At 45.9% G+C, this 22191-nt stretch overlaps 1 protein-coding gene across 8 annotated transcripts; it reads right to left on the bottom strand.

The window, feature by feature from the left end:
• Window positions 1–9275: 9275 nt before the first annotated feature.
• On the bottom strand, window positions 9276–21728 carry si:dkey-89b17.4 (zinc finger protein 646). Of its 8 annotated transcripts, none has more exons than XM_042709206.1 (6): window positions 21219–21552; window positions 18185–18265; window positions 17049–17150; window positions 14270–16627; window positions 12542–13735; window positions 9276–9871 (listed from the first exon to the last, which is right to left on the bottom strand). In XM_042709206.1, the coding sequence occupies exons 4-6, from the start codon at window positions 16516–16518 to the stop codon at window positions 9403–9405; spliced, it is 3912 nt and encodes a 1303-aa protein (XP_042565140.1). In that variant the 5' UTR covers window positions 16519–16627; window positions 17049–17150; window positions 18185–18265; window positions 21219–21552; the 3' UTR covers window positions 9276–9402. The 8 variants fall into 8 exon arrangements, with proteins under 8 accessions (XP_042565140.1, XP_042565166.1, XP_042565129.1 ...); XM_042709253.1 differs by lacking the exon at window positions 18185–18265 and adding an exon at window positions 12373–12465 and having other exon boundaries at window positions 9741–9873; XM_042709254.1 differs by lacking the exon at window positions 18185–18265 and adding an exon at window positions 12373–12465 and having other exon boundaries at window positions 9741–9873; window positions 12607–13735.
• Window positions 21729–22191: the final 463 nt, after the last annotated feature.

Raw genomic sequence — 22191 nt, 5'->3', positions numbered from 1 at the left:
CAGGAATGTGCTCTAGGTAACTGCTCTCCCTCTAACAGGATCGCACTGCCAACCCACACTCAATTCACACACATCGGAACAAGGCCCAACTCATGAGAACATGTTATCATCGGAACAGGGCCCTATTCAGGGGAACATAATAACAGAACAGGGCCCTATTCAGGGGAACATAATAACAGAACAGGGCCCCATTCAAGAGAACATCATATAATCTGAACAGGGCACCCATTCAAGGGATAAAACTCACAGCAGAACAGGGCCTGACTCAGAGGAACATACTTGCATTAGAACCCGGCTGGATCGAGAACCAAATCAGTAAATATGCATGCATTAAGGAGTAGTGTGGAGGCACGCTTGTTCCACTAGTTCTTCCACTATGTGGCAATGTTCAAAGTGCGTTTTAATTGGGGATGCACAGTCTTTGTTTAGGGGTGCAATGCACCCCCCTGCACCCCCATAGATCCAGGCCTCTTACACAGCTGCCCCAGATGGGAGGAATGCCATGCTTTTGATGCCATCACTACTATGACCTGTGAATCCAAGAGCATTTGAAATACTTTCTGAGAGCCCATAAGTTAAAAATGACATGCAGACTTAATTTTTTTATGTGATATAAAATGAGTTTAGTTGCATACATATGAAATCCTTCTCATATTATAATACTATTTTTAATTCAAGAAACATACTCACATCAAACACATGTAACACTGCACCAAAGGTAGTTTATTCTTATAGTATGGGAATGCTCAGTGGTGTTACGATAGCTGATCAGCGGGTTTTTAATCGTTTACATTAAGGATGGCGAGTTCTGGCAATTTCACTCCTGTATATTTTCAGCTAAAATATTTTAGATACTAAATAAATCATCTTGACATATTGGTCGTGTGTCTGTTGACGTGGTACGTTTTTAATTGAAGTAACAAACAGTTTCACTGAGAGGCGATTTAAACCTTTTGAATGGAAGAGGGGTATCATGTCACCAACACTGTTAGCCACTAAGAGACTGTAAATAGCATCTTTACAGGGGATTACCCTGCCCACTGCACTTGATAAGGGTGAGTTAGCCCACTAATACACTGTTACACGTCATGTCCTTACACACACTGTTCTAGGCTTCTGTCACGAACACACTCTTAAATAGGCTTTACCCCATTACTGCACGCACACAGGCTAACAAACACACATACTTTCATCACTCCGATGTGAAATGTGGCTGTTGGTGATTTATGCAACGTGCATTTTTATATTTTGTAAACCTATCGATGATCTCACTATACAACATTATGCATGCAATGCCGTGCTCTGTCGGCTTGTATAGATGGATTGGATACATTTTAACTACATTTTAAAACAACATATGTATTTTTGATACATATTAGGCCCCCTATGCGTGAATATTTGCTGTCATTCATCAAATAGCCTAATTTCTATTACAGTTACTGATGATAAATAGCCTATGCTTTCCACAAACTGCTACTAATCGAACAGACATTACAATAAAGACCATGAGGTGTGGTTCCATTCTTTCTATGGCGAAAGCTGCAGTGTGGTGTGATGTGGGTGACGCATCAGCTGTCAGCGGTCCGCCGCCATCTCAGGTCACTCCGTCACCGGGGTGGAAGGCGGAGATCACGATCGCCTCGCCACACGGGCAAGCTAGCGCGCGAGAGAACGAGTGACCCACTGGAGCCTGTCATCTCATGTTAGCAGGAGCGCTCCGACAGCCCAACGCATGTGGCGTGTTGAGAGAGAGGATTAGGGCTTGGCGGCATCTGTCCCCGTAGGCAGTCCACACCCCAGACGCACACTCATGCTGGCTGTTTGTGCCCCGGAACTACGGTATTGGCTCCCTTCAGTGCGGTGTGTGTGCCTAACTCATCTTCACTAGTGGGTCATTCAACACCAAATCACCTTCAGCCTTACAGTTCATATGATGGATTTTCATGAAAAATCGAATCTAAATCGTATCTAATAGGTCAAGGTGTGTATTTTATTAATGTGCCCCAAGTCATTTTTGTAAGTCTGAATCCACATATATGTTTAACCTTACCAATGCCTCAAATCGTAATGGATTCAGCTAAAATTATTGTTAAAATATAGGTTACTGACTGTACATAGGCTACATCCAGATAATGTCCACGGAATTTCAAAGTGATCTGCGTTTCAGAATTAATGTAGCTATGAAATAAAGTACAACAGGACGTTTCATGAAAGAGTGTGCAAGCATCAATGTTTACAAATTAACCTTTGACCCAGTTTGATGGTGTTTGATGTAAGGTAACTTACTTCCTCAGCATAGATAGGCTAATCCTTGGAGAGCCACTTCATTTGACGTTAACAGGCACATTAAAGGGACAACAATAAAGTTGCTGGCAAAAGCTGTATTTTGTCAAAAATGTTATGATGATGCAGACGAGCTGTGGCAATACATTATCTTCAACTCATCCACTTCTCAACTTCAGTAAGTTCCTGTCTGATTCTGTCAGACTACAGTGAGAAATGTTCCTGTTTATAGTAAGTTGTCTTAAGAACAGAATGGGCTTCCTAGGCTCTTCCCAACAGAACAGGCTTCCCACTCGACATCCACTGGACAATGTTCTTACATTCTGCAATATATGTTACAATTTGTGCTTGGTGACCATCAATGCAAAATTTACTTTCCCCAGTTCCCCCAGTTACAGTTCCAGACACCTTATTCTACAGTCAACATTTCCACAAATACCAACAAATACCAAAACACTAATTCCCTAAATGCTAATATATACCAAGATATGACTTTGTCAGCCCTACTGATATATGAACAGCAAAGCAATATCAGCCGACTGTGGAGCGCACGTGTCTCTGCCACGGGCTTCAACATCAGCTCAGCCGATGTGCTGTGCAGTGTGTTTTCACTAGTGATTCGTCAACCGCAGAGCAAATGTCGACCGACTGTGGCCCGGCAGCAGCCCAGACTCGGCGCCAGATCTAGTCAGCCGTGAGCCAATCTTCTGGGGGAGGCCGTTATCGCAGACGGCCATCTTGCCTGCACAGATAGTGGGGGCAGCCAAGTGTGTGGGGCTAATGGATTCCTCTGATTGGGGTCCATTCTACTCAGAAAAAAAATTATTCAATTCAATTCAATTTTATTGATTTATATAGCGCCAATAACAATTGGAGTTGACTCAAGGCGCTTTACAGACCCCAAGGTCTGTGAGATGTAAGCAAGCACTTAGGGGACTCAAAGTAATACCTGGCACTATTTATCTGGCTATTTTGTAAAGACAGTATGCAAAAATGTGCATTTTGAAGCATGTTTAACTAGTACTGGTATCATCTTCAAAATACTCTTCATGGTAAGGACAGATGAAAACATCAATCATCCCTCCTAGGCTATACGCTATGCAATTGTGTGGTCTGTGTTCGACCCAACAAAAATGTAAATGTAAAAAAACATCAGCAGCACTTTTGTCAATGGCAAATGTGCTGTTATTGGTGTTTTTAAGGATTTCACATGCCTTTTTGGTGGTTAGATTGCCAGTTTTCAACCCGTTACTCCTAACTAACAAAGAACTGTCCCCCAAATAATTTGTTTGACTTGAGAGGACAAGCCGTCAAAGGGCCCCACATCCCAGCATGCATTTGTGCCCACAAGCAAGTAGTCTAGTAATGTAATATATGCGTGACATACTTACATCGTGTGGGAGACTGAAGGGAGCGAGGGAGAAGGGATCAGTCACGCAACTCTAGACGTCTAGTTTCACGCCTCTGATCAAACCATTTTAATCACTGGCAGTACAACCATACACTTACCCAAAGCCTTATACTAGACAGCAAGACAGGCAGAGACATCTTTTTTCAATTCAAAACACTTTCTATTTAGTTTATCCTCTAGATATAATTCCATTAATTACACATGAGAACAATTACAGATTTATCAGTTGTGCATCATTTGCACTTGAAGCAATTTTTTTTGGAGTGCAGATTAAGATCCATGACCCAATTCAATGTTGTTGAATTAGATGGAAGTTAGAAAAACTAAAAATATATCTTTTTTTTTTAAGTGCAAAAACCAACAGGGGGATTTAAGATCTGACCCATTAATTCCTAATTTTCTGCTCGTTCTGATCAGTTTAGTACCTCTGGTATCCGCTGGTGGCAGAATGGACGTTCCTTGGAGACAGGAAACTCATGGAAAGACTTCACACCCCAGGCACATAGACAACTATGCCTCCATGGATAAATCCAGGACATACGTGCGGCAGGCAACAGTCACAGTCCCAGAACTCAGGTCTCAAAGTCATACATCCTTCATTAGTCGTCTTGCGATTGCACTTTTTTCCTTCTGATGGAACACACATCAAGTTCTCAAGAGTCTTAACTTTCACCTCACTTACATCGAAGAGAAAGCCATGCCTTACTGGTTTCATACGTGCAAACTGGAAGCATTATCTTGCTGACAGCTGAACCCATGACTCTCTCTTCAGGTTAATTGATTCCAAATCAGTGCGTCTACCATTGATTGGTGTAGTATTGGTGGGCCTGGCCTGATTCATAACTAGTGTTGTGCAAGAGCGTGGGAAGGCGTTTCACAAACCCAGATTAATGAATTAACCAGGTAACTTTTCCTGGGTGAAACCTGGACCCATAGCACCACCACTCCAAACACATGTGTGGACGCGAGAGGGTGGATGCATTCCTTTTCAGATTTACCTATACAGCCATCTAGTTTTATCATGAAGACTGGTTTGTAAAAGTATATATAAGTACCAACACTTTCTTATCCACAACAAATGGTTCTAAGTTAACAATGCAGATAATGTCTGCTGTTACATCCCACACGGCCCAGATGGTGACAGAGGCCTTCTGGTCCAGAACGAGTTTGCGCACCCCATAAATCTGCTGTGTTTTTAATGGGTTATCTATGGCCTGGTGATTTGTCATACAGTCCATACCAACCGATGTCAGCCACTTTATCCACCAGCTTCCTACTGGTAAACACTTAAAACATCCTGACATCTGATTTTTAAACATTGCACTAGATCTGTCAGCTCTCTAATAACTGGTAACATGTTTGGAAAAAGAGTCTTGTGTGCACCTGTCTTTACACATAGACCAACAGGAAGGATAGGTCCACTTCTCAAGGACCAAAGGTTGCGGTTTTGCTCATCTGGGGAAGTGCATCTCTCTCTGGTACCTAACCCCCAGTAGACGCTAACCATGAGACTGTTTGGTCATAGAACTAGAAGAACTCCCCGTTTCTGGCACCTGTCTGGCATGGATCCGGTCGCTACCTAGCCTAGTTAGCCAACGGTCTCTTGTGGCAAAGCTCACGGACAGGTCCGTTTTAATGTCAGGGTCTGTTCAGATTGTGGGGACTAGTGTTAAAATAAGACAGATCCTAAGCATCTATAAAACCCCTCTGCTGGACGTGTGTAATACTTGAATGTTCTTCTTGCATATCCAGCCGTTTGCACCCTTACCCTTTGGCCTATTCAAATATGATCTCAGTTTAACATGCGATGCTCAGACAGAAGGCCAACCATCCGTGATCTCTTGTTAACGGAGGTGAAATAGTTGCGGGTTCACTAGGTAGTAATGTTTACGCAAGGGGATACCAGGAATTACTTTTAAATCAATTGCATAAAAAAAAATGTATATATATATATATATATATAAAAAAAGACGACCATTTTCTAAAAATAAATAAATAAAATACAAAAAAAACGTGATTTAGTATTTATCCACTCTTTTTGTATTCCCCCCAAATCTGGAAAACATTTCTTCTAACTCACTGGGCACTGAACTGGTATTTTCTTCGTGACTTTTACAGAGCTAGAGCTTTTCAGAAATCCCAATTCCATTTAGATACAGCAAATGGAATGAAACGAAATCGAAATGATCTACAGTGATGGAAGAAGACAGGTACAAGACCTGTATGAGCCAAAATAATCTATCCCATAATAATCTATCCCTAAGTGTGTGAGGTTTGTCACTTTTACATGTGTAGTGGGTTTTGCAAACTGACTTTGAGGCCAGCGAAGGAAGGAGAAAAGGGGGGGAGGACAAACTTCTCAGCAACGACAATTCAACTGTCCAAGGCTTTTTTTTTTTTAGCTATTTATTTTCATTACTTGAGAGCATTAAGGTTATAATCCAAACAGGTTCTGTTAGGAAATGAATTATCAAAATGTAGTTTAAAAAAAGTGTATAGTCAGCATTACATATATATATGCATGAAGGAGGAAGAAAAAAAAAAGTTAAAACTTAAAAATACATATTTATATTCGTTCAAAGTCCCAATCCTTTTTCGAAACTAGCCATTTTCGCAACTTGGAAGCGTTTGTATGTTTTCTTTTTTTTTTTTCTCTCTCTTTTAAACCATCCAAATGGGAACAAATTTTGAAGGTTTGAGTACATAAATATACAATCTTCCTGTGCTCTACTTGTGTTCACAATACTCCTCAGAACGTCACGGTCACTCAAAATAGAATTGACTTCCTAGCACCAGTGCTCCCAGGTCCAAAGCTGTTCACATTGAGCTTCAAATAGTCAAACGCAATTAAATAAAAGAAAATACTAATAAATACAAGGGATACGACAAAAAGGGTAACAAAAAAAAAAAAAAAAAAAAAGAGAAAAATTCTAAAATATGGTCGACTGAATGATTCTTTTTTTCTTTTCAATAGTTCACAAAGTCATCCCTTAAAAGTGTGAGCTTATAGCGTGGAATAGAAAGTCCAAATCTGACGAGGGGGAGGGGCTGGTGATCAAGGGGGTGGGGGGGCCAATAGAGGGCAGAGAGGGCACTGGGAGGGGGCAGAACCGCCACGACATCACGTGTGAGAAAGGCAAGAAAACATTACAGTGATCCGTTTAATACTCATCGTACTGCAATCAAAAAAACATACACATTATAACGCTCCCCCGATTTATTGTACAAGGGACAGACAACATTTTTTTTTTTCCGTCTTCTTCTTCTTCTTCTTTAAAAGCATAACAAAGAGAGTTTAGAGGATGGAGGGTACAGTCACTGTAACAAGTGTTCATTAGGAGTCCGTCATCTCTGACTCCGTGTCATGTGTATACGAAGAATAATGTCACAGGAAGCGAGCTAAGATGAAGAAGGGGTGGGGGGGGGGGGGGGGGGGATAGCGCCCTCTGTACAACCACAGCCCTAACATGGGAGGTTCTAAAACTAGCGTTTTTTTCTCTTTTCAGTTAAAAGTGTTAATATAAATAAAAACGCGTACTACAGTGATCTTTTTTATATAAAAGTCTTCCTGCAAATAATACAGTGGGGAATACGATACAATACAAGGAAAAACCAAATGCTGGCACAGGCCTATCAATATACATTTTCTTTTTTTTTTTTCTCCTTTGTAGTTTTTTTTTTTCCTATTTTTTTTGTAGCACAACCTATCCTTTCTATACACTAACTAGTTTGGCGCAGGTTTTAGAAGTATGGGTTCAGAGCAACATATTGAAATAATAGGGGAGGTACACGGCGAACCCAATAAGCGCAACGCTGTCATCTGCAGAATTATAAGGTTTGAAGCTCATCTTCGTGCTGCAAGAAACACACAAGTTAGAAAAAATTAGAACATCAAAAGGGATTACAAAAAGAAAAGAAAAAAACGTTAAAAAGAAACACACCCCACCCTTGATACAGTTCTACACAACAGAGAATACGATACCTCTGTCCACAGTATTAAAAAAGAAACACTATACAATGTCAAATAACATTATTACTAGTGCCTACAAGATTTTTTTTCCTTTTTCGTTTTGAAGTTGTTAGTCATTACCATTTCTTCGTGATATAGATATATATATATATGTATATATGTACGTATACGAAACGCATTATGCACAAGGCTTCGTCAAGGAGAACTGGACAGAGTGTGGGATGAAATGTGATGACAAACATTTTACAAACGAAAATATTTTTTTTTTTTACACCTGATCTGATTGGGACGTGTTTTGACTCCATGGTAGTATTCATTGATTGACTTGGAGAAGCTACAGTGACATCACTTCCTCCTCCACCACCATCAAAAAGGCATCGGCATTTACTTAAGGGCTTTGTCCCCCTTTGCTGACAGTTATTCAGGGTCTCTGAGACCAGCTTCTGGCCGCGTCGCGTAACATGCACCCGATAGTTCTTCTCCAAAACGCTGTGTTTACTCATGTACAGTTTTACAACCCAGTTCACGTTAAGGGCCCCAAAGAAGAGTCTAAAGCTTGCCCTAGACACAAACGAGAGGGGACAGCCACTTACAACCAGGCCATCGCAGAGGTAAGGTCGGTCAGTCGCCACGGTGACGGGGATGAGGTTATCTTTTTGTGTGTGTAGGCGCATGCAGGTCCAACCTGAGTTATTTAAGCCACCAGTCCTAAAGGGCATTGATCCCACCACCTCCCGCCACCCCTACCCAACACACACACACAGTCCACGGTGCATCTCAGGGACCTCTGTGCTTACCCAGAATGCCCTGCTCTACGTGAGAGTCCTACAGTAACGACTCCGAGGCTAGCTGCTACCGGAGATGGGGTGGTGGATGAGAAGGGTGGAGGAGTGGTGAAGGAGGACGAAGGGGGACTTTTGGCACCTCAAAAAATAATAATAATAAAGGAACCAAACAAAAACACAGGAAAACAAAAACAAAACAAGAACCCACAGAGCTAAACTATTGGCATGTCTAATTCAAAGCCACCCACCAATACAAAAAAAAAAAAAAACACTGAAAAAAAACTAAACACACACACAATACTCCACTCCATCCTCCCCCAACCCTTAAAGGACACTCACACACTCACAGACACCCAGCACACAGACATTTGTGTGTATTTGTGTGTGTGTGTTTGGGTTATATGAAGGGGCCCGCGGGCATACCCAGGTAGTTGGCGGCGCCCATGCTGCCGAGACTGGTGTTGGCGTTGGATGAGGGCGCCGTGCTGCTCCAGTGGACCTTCTGGTGGTGGCGCAGGTTGGACTTGCTGGAGAAGCGCTTGTCGCACTGCTGGCACGAGAAGGGCTTCTCCTTGGTGTGGATGCGCCGGTGGCAGATGAGCTGGGTAGACACGCGGAAGGACTTGCCGCAGTCGGGGCACTGGTAGCGCTTGGGCTCCGTGTGGATGCGCCGGTGGTTCTTGAGGGCCATCAGGTTGGAGAACTCCTTCTGGCAGGAGTTGCAGAAGTAGGTGCCCATCTTGTGGCTGTTCTTGTGGTTGAGCAGTGAGCTGGCGTGCCGGTAGCCGCGCCCGCACTGGTCGCAGACGTGCGCCTTGCGCAGCGACGCGTCCCCGTCACGGCCGCGGGAGGACGGCTGGCCGCCGGAGCCGCTACCCCCGGGGCCGTGCAGGGAAGGCGTCAGCTTGGGGAGGCCGTTGGGGTCCAGGCCCTGGGCCTGCATGAGAGTGAGGTCAAGCCCAGAGCCCCAGCCCAGGTCCCCTCCGCCACCGCCACCACCACCCACCTCCGTGAGACATCCCCCCGCCGCCCGAGGAGGAGGAGTGTGGGGGGTGGTGGTGGTGGTGGTGGTGCTGATGCTGCTGGGGCTGCTTGCGGGCGATGCCGTGCTGCATCTCCTGGTGGAGGCGGAAGCTGGCCTGGCTGGGGAAGCTACGCTGGCAGAGGGTGCAGGCCAGCTCGCGCTCCTTGAGGTGCACGCGCCGGTGGTTCTGCAGCTGGGAGGAGACGCGGAAGGCCTTGCCGCACTCGGGGCAGCGGTGGCGGCGCGTCTCCGAGTGGATGCGGCGGTGGTTTTTGAGCGCCAGCAGGTTGGAGTAGGTCTTGAGGCAGACGGCGCAGTGGTAGATGCCGACGGTGTGGGTGTTCTTGTGGTTGAGGAGGGAGCTGGCATGACGGTAGGAGCGGCCGCACTGTTCACATCTGTAGATATCCACAACGGGGCAAACACAAGGGAGAGGAGAGGAGAGGAGAGGAGAGAAGGAAGATAAAAGAGGAGATGGAGGAGGAGGAGGAGGAGAGAGGAAGGGAGCAGAGGGGCAGGAGAGAAGCCATTAATTCAGTGCTTCATTTCGCTCTACATCCCCTTACTCTGCATGTCTGAACGTGTTAGTAAACCTCATTTAAACTACATTAGGTCTTCTCTGGGTTAGTCAACCTCAAGTCATTCTAAGTAGGTTTTTAGTGGAACCTAACGGTGTGTCATCAGTGTAGTTATATGCTATCTGTTCAGAAAGGCACAAGTACAGGTATATGATCTTGAATCCAGCTGCCCAAAACTCCATCACAGTCCAAACTTTGACTTTGGGGAGGCTTCTAAATTGTAAATTCAACCTAGGGCTGCACGATTTGGCGAAAAAGTCGTGTTGCGATCACTGTGGACAATATTGCAATATAGTAAACAAATGGCATCATGTATGTACACTCTTGAGCAGCTCAATAGTATCCTCCAGTAAGTGACAGTAAGACAGGCACGTGTCTACATGTGTTTTTTAACCGGGCAGTCAAAACGATGACTATGATATGACCCCTAAAGGGTGTGGACACGGCTACCAGTCAGACCTGACTACCCCCCCCCTCCTCCATTCTGGCCTTGCCCCTAGACCCCCTCCATTATGGCCTTGCCCCTAGACCCCCTCCATTATGGCCTTGCCCCTAGACCCCCTCCATTATGGTCTTGCGCCTAGACCCCCTCCACTAGTTTTCCTAAGCTCAGCCTGGCTGTGAACACATGGATAGGCTATTAGAAGTGTTGGCAACACACCTCATCTACACTAATGAGAGCTATTCATGTATAGCGTACCACTTAATATAAAAATATTCACTTTGATCCTGGCTTGTTGCAGGTGCGCTTTTAATTAGGTTTGCAGCTGAAATGATTATTAGAATGAAGGGAGTAGACTTACTTAATTAACACTGAGTGACAGGTCAATTTCCAAACTGTAGCCTGTGTGTAGGCTATAATTAAATTATCCTAATTGTTTCCACATACTTAGCTAGACTTAGCTTAGCATCTCAATCATATTAAAAATATGGACAAAATGGTCAAACAAAGAACAGCCTAGCCTACGGCAAGAAAAATGTATCAAATCACAAATTTACTTTGATGGCAAGGCACTGCCATGGCGTTGAGGTTTTTCGAAACCCTTTATAGCCACCAATTATTATAGTGCATTCCTCCGGAAAAAAAGCGGAGTGCGAGCCATTGGTCATAAACTCAACATGCTTTGGTGAGGCGTCCATTTTATGCACACGCGCACAAACGTCAGTTAAGTAACACAGAGTTGTCTAACTGACATCTTAGTTGCCATCGTAGTACCGTTTAACACCAATTTTTGTCAACCATGACTTTCCTTGATAACTCCCCCCTCGAGTTAAATCTGAGCAAGCTAAAAATCGCTGCGTAGTGTAGTCCTCTGGTCTGCACAACGGATATTCATACCATACAAGGCACACGCATTCACTGGGCCAAACAGTGACTGATCGGTCGTCTCTTTATTATGGCCGTAGATAATGAGCGGACTGCACGCAATCAAAAAATAGGTTGTCATGTTCACACACAGATTTTTTTATTTAATTAAAATGGCAGCCTTAGATTAATCGTGCAGCACTAATTCAAATCAATGGAAATGTTATAAATTAGTCGATTTTTTTTTTTTACTGTCCACAAGCAGGACAAAACAGTCAGACAGCCTCCTGCAGCTGCAAGGCTCGACTTATTCAGATTGTGAAGATCAGCTGTTTACCATCCTAGACAGCAGGTGGCGACACTGATTCACTCTGGTTAATCTGAAGGAGCGCTATGCAGTCTGTCCTTATATGGACATGGCACTACACTGACTTCATAGGTGCATGTGGCTTGTCACACAACCTCTAGGAGCTAGAAAATAAAAATGCACTGACACATTTAAGATTAATGATCGTTTTCAAAAGGATGGAACAAATTTAAAAAATAATCAATGTTTCTGGCCCCCAACTCAAATTTAAGGAGGTTCGGGCCCAAAACCTACATACAAACATGATGGGGTAAATGACTGGGTTTGGCACCATGACAACAGCTATGCTATCTGCTACTGCACACACAATATATCTAAAATCTCAAATACATTACTTTTTCTAGCACTATGTAGCTAAGACTACAGACAGATCTACAAATGATTAAATAAAAAAGGAGACAATGGCCTATAACACAAAAAGGCAACACTACAAACATTTTCAAATTGGTACCAACAGACATCATTAATTGAGGAGGGACTTGGGGTTACTTTGGGAATTGAAAAAGTGTGCAAAATGTAAAAAACACAATTTGACTATACAAAACATTTCAATTTAAAACCTTTTGTTTTTGTTTGTTTGCTTTTGTTTACGATAACCTAGTATTCTAAAGCATATTGCTAACTGAAAGCAAAGGGGGGGTGACTTATCTGTTCTCCACTAATCAAACTGTCCAAACTTCAGAAAAATCCGAATTCCGGCACACGTATGGTCCCGAGGAAGCCGGATTGGAGATCATATACCTGTAATAAGACATGTAGAGACCTGTGATCTTTTCTATGTCACATCAAGAATCACGAACAACAGACGATAACTCACGTGAACCGGCACTCTTCTCCCTCTCGCGCGCTTGATGCGGCCTTCCTCCTGCCCTCCTTGCCTACCTGGTTGTCCCCGCAGCGGTGCCTGGCCAGGCCCGACCTCCCCTGGAAGCTCTTCCCGCAGCTGGGGCAGCCGAAGCGGGTGTGGCCCTCCTCGTGGACCCTCTGGTGGTTGCGGAGGAAGCGGGCCAGGCGGAAGGCTTTGCCACACGTGTTGCAGATGTGCCGCTTCTTCTGGGTGTGGATGCGCATGTGGTTGCGCAGAGCCATGTAGTTGGTGTAGGGCTTGTCGCAGAAGGAGCAGCTGAAGTTGCCCGTCTTGTGCGTGTTCTTGTGGTTGAGCAGGCTGCTGGCATGCTTGTAAGCGCACCCGCACAGGTCGCAGGCGAAAGGGCGCTCGTCCCGCTCGGGGGAGCCCAGCTCGCCAGTCTCCATGCTCAGGCTGGAGCTGTTGAGGGAGGCCGACGACGAGGGCATCCCGGAGGCAGCGCAGTCATGTGAGGCCAGATCAGTGGCGGTGGCAAAGCCCTCGCCGCAGCTGTCACACTCGTAGTCAGCCACGGGACCCTGGCCGCTGGTGCCTGGCAGGTCCTTGCACAGCTGGTTGGTGGTGTGAGTCTCCAGCTGGCGCTGGGTGCGGAAGCCGCGGCCGCAGTCGGGGCAGGTGAACTTCTTCATGGCGAAGTGCATGCGCAGGTGGTTCTTCATGGCCAGCCGGTTGGGGTAGGTGGAGTTGCACACATTGCAGTGGTACTCGCCGGTCTTGTGCAGGTTCTTGTGGTTGGCCAGGCTGCCGGCGTGCCGGTAGGTGCGTCCGCACTGGTCACAGGCGAACGGGCGCCGACCCTCGGGGTCGTCGGGCTGTGGTGGGCGAGAGGTGCCCGCCGCCTCGTAGGGCTTCTTGAAGCCCTGGTGCTGCCCGTGTTGGCCGTGCTGCTGCTGCTGGTGCATGTGTTGGCCGTGCTGGCTGTGCTGCCCGTGCTGGCCATGGTGCTGGTACTTCCCAGGGTTCTGGACCCGTCCCTGGTTCATGGGCTGCATCTGGGACGGACCCCCCTCGTAGCGGCCCCCGTTGGGATTCATGCCTTGGCGGGCTTGGTTCTTGGCGCGGTGTTCCTCGTGGAGCCTCAGGTGATTGACCAGCTGCTTCTGGATCTTGAAAGCCTTCCCGCACTCCTCGCACTTGTGCCTACAACAGAGTCAAACACACACACGGAGAGTGGAATTAGATAAAATAGTATGGTCCCCCACAACACAGCAAACACCAAACTTTTCTTTAAAAAGTTAAAAGCCATATGCGCAGAAACCGTGTACTACAGAGTGGGGAAAAAATTTCAACGCCATGTTTATACAAATCACCAACGAGATACAGATGTTAGGGGGGGAAAAAACAACCATTCATGAGCTGTTTTTTTTTTTTTTTTTTCCCCTTTGCATAGTCACATAAACAAAAACATCCGTTGCCCTCTCCAGAATTTCAGCAACAGTCAAACAGTTTTTAGTGGCTGTTTCAAGTCCATTCCTACAAAGATTAGAAACTACATGAGGACTTAATGTAAAACAAAAATGAGCAATATGAACAACTTAAAGAAGAAAAAAAAAGAAAAAACATATACACACACACATACACACACTTACACAAAGTACCCCAAAAAAAGAAAAAAGCAAAGCAAAAAAAAAAAAAAAAAAAAAAAAAAAAAATGAAACACATGCAAAGATGGCTAACCTTTTAAGGTCAAAGTGGGTCCTCTGATGGTTCTTGAGGGCCAGCAGGTTGTAGTAGCGTTTCTGGCAGACCAGGCATCGGAAGACACCAGTCTTATGCGACTTCTTATGGTTAAGCAGAGAGCAAGGGTGCCGGTAGCTCCTGCCGCACTGGTCGCACCTGTGGGGGCGATCGCCGTCGCCAATCGACCGGTTGTGGTCACCGGGCAGCCCACTGCTGGTGCCAGCGCCCCCTGTCATGCCCTTTGCCCCGTTCATGCTTTTCCCCAGTGCCCCGCCTCTGGCCTTGCCTGGGCACAAGTGTGTGATCAGGTGGTGGCGGTCGGCAAAGAACATGCCGCAGTCCACACAAATGTGGTTCCGGCTTCCGTCCATTTTGCCATTGCTGGTGGAGGCACTAGTGCTCATGCTGGCGCCGTCTGGCCGTGTGATGCCATGGACCAGCTGCTGGTGGTTGACCAGGTCCTGCTTGCGGGAGAAGCTCTGGCCACAGGTGCTGCAGATCATCAGGCCCCCCTCGCCGCCCTCCTGGCGTCTGCGCCACTCCTGCTCGCTGGTAGGGGAGAGGGCGGACGGCCCGGCGCCCTGGTTGCCGCCCTGCACGGTGCCGTGGCTGCGCAAGTGGCTCCGGAGTGCCCGCAGGCTGGCGTAGTGGTTGCCGCACACAGAGCACTGGTACACCTCGCCGTCGTCGTCATCCTCGCCGCCCTTGTTGTCCATGCGCTTACCGCCACCACTGCCGCCGGCACTATGCCCGCTTCCATGGGAGGGGCCACCGGCTCCCCCAGCGGCACTCCCTCCGCCACCGCTGCTGTACTGCATCTGGTCTTGGCCGCGGCGCTGGCCGCCAGAGTCTTTCATGCTGCCACTGGGCATGGATCCACCCTGCCCGTGGTAGCCCATGTAGCCATTGGACATGCCACCCTGTTGCTGGCGGCGCTGGGGGCACATGTGGGACTTGATGCCCGAGATGTCAGAGTACATTTCGCCGCAGTCGGCGCACATGTGCCGGTCGGCCTGCCGGTGGCTCTGGGGCAGTGGCGAGTGGCCGGAGTTGCCCTGGGAGAGCGAGCCGTCAAAGCGGTCGTGGAACTCCAGTGAGTCCAGGCCACTGCTGTGGCCGCCATCGGGCACAAAGTGGGCGGCGTCGCCCAGGTTGCCCGGCAGGGAGATGGGGGTGGTGGCACCGCTGCCGTGGTCCTGGGAGTGCACAAAGCCCTGCTGAGAGTCCAGCGTGAGGGGCTCGGGTGACAGCCAGTCGCCCTCGTTGTTGAGGCCCTGCGTGGTGGGCCGGGACTTGTGGCTGCGCAGGTGGCTGTGCAGGGCAGCCAGGTGTGGGTACTGCTTGCAGCAGATGGTGCACTGGTAGTGCCCCGTTTGGTGGCAGCGCTTGTGGTTCACCAGGCTGCCAGCATGGCGGTAGCTCTTGCCACACTCCTGGCACTTAAACCTACGGTCGCCGTCGTCCACCGAGGACGATTGCTGCTGCTGCCCACGGGACTCACCTGCTCCGGGGGACGACACCGAGGGCTGGGAGTTGGAGCCCAGGCTGTCGGTGCTCAGGATCGAGGGGCCCTCCTGCGCATGAGGCGGGGGATGGGGGTCATGGGTCAGGTAGTGAACTTTTAGGCTCTCCAGGTCGGGGTGGCCCGCCCCGCAGTATGCACATGTGTATATGGGGTTGTTAACAGGGGGGCCGAGCATCTGGTCATAGCGCTTGTCGGACAGGGGGGGCAGCGGCAGGGGGTCCCCCAGGGTGGGGGTGTATGGGTGCACGCCGGGGGAGCGGACAGTGCTCAGGTTATGTGGCACTATGCCCGGGAACCCCCGGGTCAGCCCCAGTGAGGAGGAGGCTGCGTTATGCAAGAGAATGTGCTCTTGGAAGTCATTTTTGTTGGGCAGGGCTACCTGGCAGAGGTGGCAGAAGCAGGAGGCCATGTCGTCGCTTTGGGGGCCGCGGCTGTCGCTCTGGTTGTCGCCGAGGGGGCCGCCGCTCATGGACAGGCCCGGGGGCTTGAACTTGGAGTGGGTGCGCTCGTGCGCGCTTAGGGCTGCTAAGTTATTGAACTGCTTGTAACAAATGGTGCACTTAAACGCACCCTCCTGATGAGATTTCTTGTGGTTCACCAAGCTACCGTGGTGTCTGTAGGTGCGGTCACACTGGTCACACTTGAACGGGCGGTCCCAGGCGTCTTCGGATCCGGGTGATTTCTGCTTGTCGTTCTGGCCGTCGTGGTCGTGGCCCATCATCCCGCTGTTGTTCAGGTGACTCCGGAAGCCCGTGTCGGACAGGTCCTGGGCTAGTCCGTAGTCCCTCTCGTCTTCCACCGGGTCTTCGTTGTCCTCCTCGGCTTGGGCACTGGGGGACAAAGTGTGGATACGCAGGTGATTCTTCAGAGCCAGAGCGTTGGGCAGAGTACGGGTGCAGACAGGGCACTGGAAAGAGCCCACCTCGTGGGACTTCTTGTGGCTAGCCAAGCTATTGGCGTGCTTAAAGACGCGTCCGCACTGTTCACAATCGAATCTACCGCTCTCCTCTTGCTGATAATGTGCTTTCATGTGTTCCAAGAGGCTGGGGGTACTGGGGCAAATCATGTCACACTCTTTACAAGGAAACCCCTTGGCACGACTTATATCATGCATGGCCATGTTCAGTGAATTGAAATGGGAAGGGGGAGAAGTCCACATAAAACGCTCCTCGAAAACAAAGAACAAAAGGGGGCAACGAATGACTCTCAGCTCTCAGCTCTCAGCCTCTGTGGTGTCAGCCATTTTGTTACCTGAATCACAGATATTCTCTCCTCTTGGCCATTCAATTCCAACCCCGCAAGAGCAGCGCAGTGTGTGTGCGTCCAGGCAGTGACTGGTCACTTGGAGCAGATCTGAGGAGACACACAAGAGAGAGAGAGAGAGAGAGAGAAGAAGGAGGAGGTGGTTACTGTTTGGAAATCTTTGCAATGATTGAACAATAAAACTTATATTTGACACATGAAATGTTATCAATGTATATTTATATTAACATACCATCATGAAAAAGTAATTAACAGTAATTATGTAAATATTCATATGCTGAAATAAACTTGCACTGGTTTAACTACAGAGTACAAGTAGTACAAGTTTCATATTCTCATTATAATGAGCATTTACACCATCATTTTATGCAAATGTGTATATTGATTTGAGTATGCCTATGCATGTAAATAGCTGCACATAAAAAAAGAACATTATGTACAAAACATGTTGATTACAAGGTTTTGAACAACCTGATATTGATATGCTAATTAGCCTACTTTGTATAATTATCTACACACACGACTATATACTGACGTCAGTCCACCTGACAAGCAAATGTGTTATTGGGGTTAGTCAGGAGAGATATAAAGGAGATGGTCTTCATTATTGGATGCATCAGCAACTTTTAACCCGTCTAGACTTGCATTTCCAAATGAGGGCGGTCAGACAGCTAAGATGTGTTATTCCTATCCACACACTTGCGCATGTTGTTCAACAAACTGGCTTTAAATGCCAACCAACTCCTTTTACAGTTTTTTCTCCTTATGATAATATAGCCCCACGAACCCTCAAAAAATGTAAAGAAAACAGGAAAAAATATTTAGTCTAACACTATTAGCAAAACACTGTACATTTCCGCCCAGTCAATGTTGAGAATGATTATTAAATTGTATGAAACAAATTCACTCAAGTAGGCTAATTACCAATCTGTGCAGATTTTAATATGTTTATATAAATATTGAATTTGTGAATCAGTTGCTTAAAAGGCAGCCAATTTGGTTGGCAGCCACTTTGTAGTAAAATTCTTGTAAAATTATTAAAATAATGTTCAATATGAAGCCAAAGTATGAACCTACCTTGAGCAATTACAAACTATGTCAAAATGATGGTAGAGGTCACTCACCTACATTTTGTCTGAATGGAATACCATTATGCAGTTTTCCCCTTTGACCTTGTAGCACCCTACATCTAACCTGTTACAAATCTTTGCAAATAAAATGGTAAAAAGTAAAAGATAAAAATTATTTTGGGGGGAATGGGGGGGGGTGTCTTGCTGTTATTTGTTCCTAAAATGTATCCAGAGAAGGTTGATTCAACCACAAAGGCCAATCATAGGCCACGACATCACGTCTGCTCAAATGATAAATGATTGACTTACTAAGCAGAACAATTGGCCCACTTATGTTGTATGATTGAGCATTATTCCAGCTCAGCGAATCAAATTTCATGGAACTACACGAAATAGCTTTTATTCAAATTAAAGAAAAATACGGCAAAAACAAAATAAAAACTTGAGCCACAATTTTGAGGCAGATGCAGAGAATTTCACGTTTATATTTTAAAAAGCAGGTTTTTGATCATCGAAGCTCTTCGAGGCCTCCAGCCTTCCACTCCTCACCCCTCCCCCCCTTGCTCGCGCTGCATATTCCCTTCTTATGGTGTGAGGTGTGGGTGACACCTCCGTCAGACTACCCTTTCATCCCACACGGGGGAGTCTTGCTGCACCAATGAGAGTGCAACGCTGTGCCCTCAGGGTAGGTACCCTAACCCACGGGCACCAATGCCAGGCCATCTGGATGCGTTAGCCTCACCGAGTCTGTCAAGATCTGTGTAGCGAAATGCCAGATGGGTCCAGCATCACACACACACACACACAGAAGAGGAGAGGGAGGGGAGGGGGGAAAAAACGCATTTCCACTACGCTTGTCTGTCAGCTGTTGTTTACATTCGGAGGCAAACATATTCATGCCTGGCAAGGCAGATCTTTTCCATGTTGGGAGAGCATTGTTCTAGTGACTTATTTGAGCACATTGAAGAATGGGCCACAGATAATCTCTAATCCTTCCAGAAATTAACAAGTGAATAATTTGAATCAGTACTTCCAGGAATTTTATAAAAAAATAAATTGGTTTCAGAAGAAAAGAGAGCAACGGTGGACAGATACAGATGTTTTCATATCTTATATTGTAAATGTGGTGATTCTGACTAGGGACTGCATAAAATTAAAATATTACAGTGTGAATGGGAGTAAAACGTGCAAAATTTCGATATGTGGAGATACTTATACTGATCAACAGACAAATTGAAAATGGTTACTAAAAATACTTAATGTCATGAGGCACTTAGAGCAAAGGTAATCAGGTATTACCTGCTCTTTCTTTCAACTGATTATTTAGGTCTGTTCTACATAAAATATCTGCTGTTAGACTTCAAAACCATCCCTTGTGAGCTAGAGGGACCACCTACCTGGTCTAAAATGGTTTCACTAATTTGTCTCCTTATACTTGAATAACTACGTTTTACTAATAATACTCCTTTGTACATATGATTCGTCAAGTGAGCGAACCATGTGGTCAACAACTTACTCAAACACTCCTACCGCCAAAAGCGTGCGTGTGTAAAGGTTTGCGAGTTTGGCCGTTTATTTTTTAAGAGATGTTTACATAGCGCAGGGGCTGTGTGGGCTGCAACGACCTGAAATCGCCAGATGTGCAATGGGTTGACAATGGTTGGCTAAATATCTATAAGAATATACCTATTATGTCTGATGTGACGGTAAACGTCTAACCATTCGTTTTATTTTACAATAAATAAACCTTTAGACAACATTTCTCAAAATTGTTGCTTTCCCGCAAGGTGCTAAGTTGCATTGCAATAACAGATGAAGCGCGCTCATATGTAAATTCTCCGGTCGATAAAAAGTTCCATTCATTTTTACAATCTTCGCACATTGTGAGAATCGGGTAATATATTTTCAAATTTAAAGCTTATTATTGGGAGGTAGGCGACTCGATGTCCCACCTTGGCCATACTAAATGGAGCTACTACCTTCGACGAAATGTCTGTTTACCGAACGACCTAGCTAATGGCTAACAGCTAGCTGGCCAAACACCTCGACAATGAAAATGGAAGGCGCGTTCGACAAACGTTGATATATTTTGGAATTTGCAGCCATCCGAGTTAGGGTAGATCCCGTTTGTATTTTGCAATGACCTTCATTCGTCTTTTACACCACGTTTCACGCGATATGGATTTATTCGGACAAAGCGGGCTCTATTTGCCGCCGTTCCGCGCGACATTCCGTGTTATTTTCCCCTAGACGACTCCCCAAATTAGGCAACGTCAAGGCCGGTGGACCGAGCAGCCACCTCGCGTTGTTCGAAATTTTCTTTTAAAAGATGCAAGCATCTTCTTGATATACTTGCAATCCAACGCTGTAAATACACGATATGCAGCAACAGATGGGAACTCAATAGCTATTTACCATCAAAACAGCATATTTGTAATTCATTGATAGCAATTTAGCTGTGTAAACATAAACTAGCTAACGTTAGCTGGTTGGCTAAAGGGCTAGCTAGGTCAAGTGTGAAAACCAACCAATCTTGAGATATTATATAACGGTTCCATAAATGGCTATTTCGTATCATAGTGGACAATAAATTTAGGACCAAAATCTTGTGAATAACGAGATTACCAGCAAGCCCGCCTGAATTCTTAAGGAGATGCGTTCACTAACGTTAGCTAGCTAGCTAAACTTGCTTTGGGTTTTGTGTAGGACTGGCTACGATGCTAACTAGCTGTGCTAACCTGCTAGCTACCCCCCACGATGCTAAACGAGAGGAAAACGGAAGTTGCTGCATTGAGAGTAGCTAACCATGAATTTTGCAAGCACAAACAAAAACGACACGTCCTATAAATATATATATGCAGAAAATCCATTAATATATTTGCGTTCATTTTCTTTGTGCTTCTAATCGTCCATATGTATTAACAGGGCAAGTTTTAAATATTGCTATATTTGCTCGGCTTTTAGCATTGCTGCTAACGGGAGCTAGTAGGCTAGTTAGCACGGAATCAACACAAAGATCACGGCAAATAAGCGGTGAACGAATGATGAACATCATCTTGTTACAGACGTTTTAACTTCCTTAACTTACCCGTTCCGAGACGTAAATGAGTGGGGTGATCGATACCCTATCTGAGCGCGCGAAATTAACACGTTCATTGACTAGCCATTTGGATTTTTTTCCCTAGATCAACCACCGACTTTGGTTCTTCTCGGTCTTTTTTCTTCCCACCTATTCAACATACTTCCTGCTAGCCGAATGAAGATGAGGCTGCAGACGTACTGTAGCGCGTCACGTTGCGCAGGATGGGTTGGAGTCGGTAACGTCTCTAAACAATGTGTACGATTGAATATAATTCAATATTTGGTGTTAAAACTATCCCCTCACGTTCACATTACGATAAACGATGAAATACACGAGATATACTCACACGAACCTTAGCCATTTTGGAAACGCATCTCCGCCTCAATGCGATGCACAAAAACGGTTCGCCGTGGTCACAGCCATTGCTTCGTGTACCTCGAGGAAATTACATTATGAGGTCACATCCTAGGCTGTTCAATGGCTCTGGTCAGTCTTTCGCTAGCGGTCTACGGTCTCTGCTTGAAAGGGACCATTTACAGCATATATCGCCCATATTAGAGCCAATGAAACCTATTTTTTGATGTAAATAATAGTCATTAATAGTGATTCATTTAGAGTATCTGATAAGGGCGTGCATTGAAATTGGTACAAACATTTAAGCGATTTCCCAAAGTAATGTATTGCTTTATGTAGAGGATTGCAGACACATTCTGATAAAAAAAAATATTTTACTGGACTTGTGTTCAGTCAATGTGGTCTGTTTTCATGCTATCGAGCTGGATCCGTAAGGCCACACCCATCAGGCGACACATGGCATTTTTTCAGAGGTTTGGTTCTGAAGAGAAGACATGATAAATCTAGAGGTGCAGGGTTAGGGTTTCCAGACGTTTTCTCTGCAAATGAATACAGGCCCTAGATTTCATAATAATAAAATAATAATACATGTTCAAGTGTGTCAGGTTTCAAATTATTCTTAATT

This window comes from Clupea harengus, chromosome 1 (assembly GCF_900700415.2).
Source record: "Clupea harengus chromosome 1, Ch_v2.0.2, whole genome shotgun sequence".
In the NCBI taxonomy this organism is placed as follows: domain Eukaryota; kingdom Metazoa; phylum Chordata; class Actinopteri; order Clupeiformes; family Clupeidae; genus Clupea; species Clupea harengus.
The sequence above is the reverse complement of the archived record's forward strand: the minus strand, read 5'-3'. Positions and strand labels throughout refer to the sequence as shown.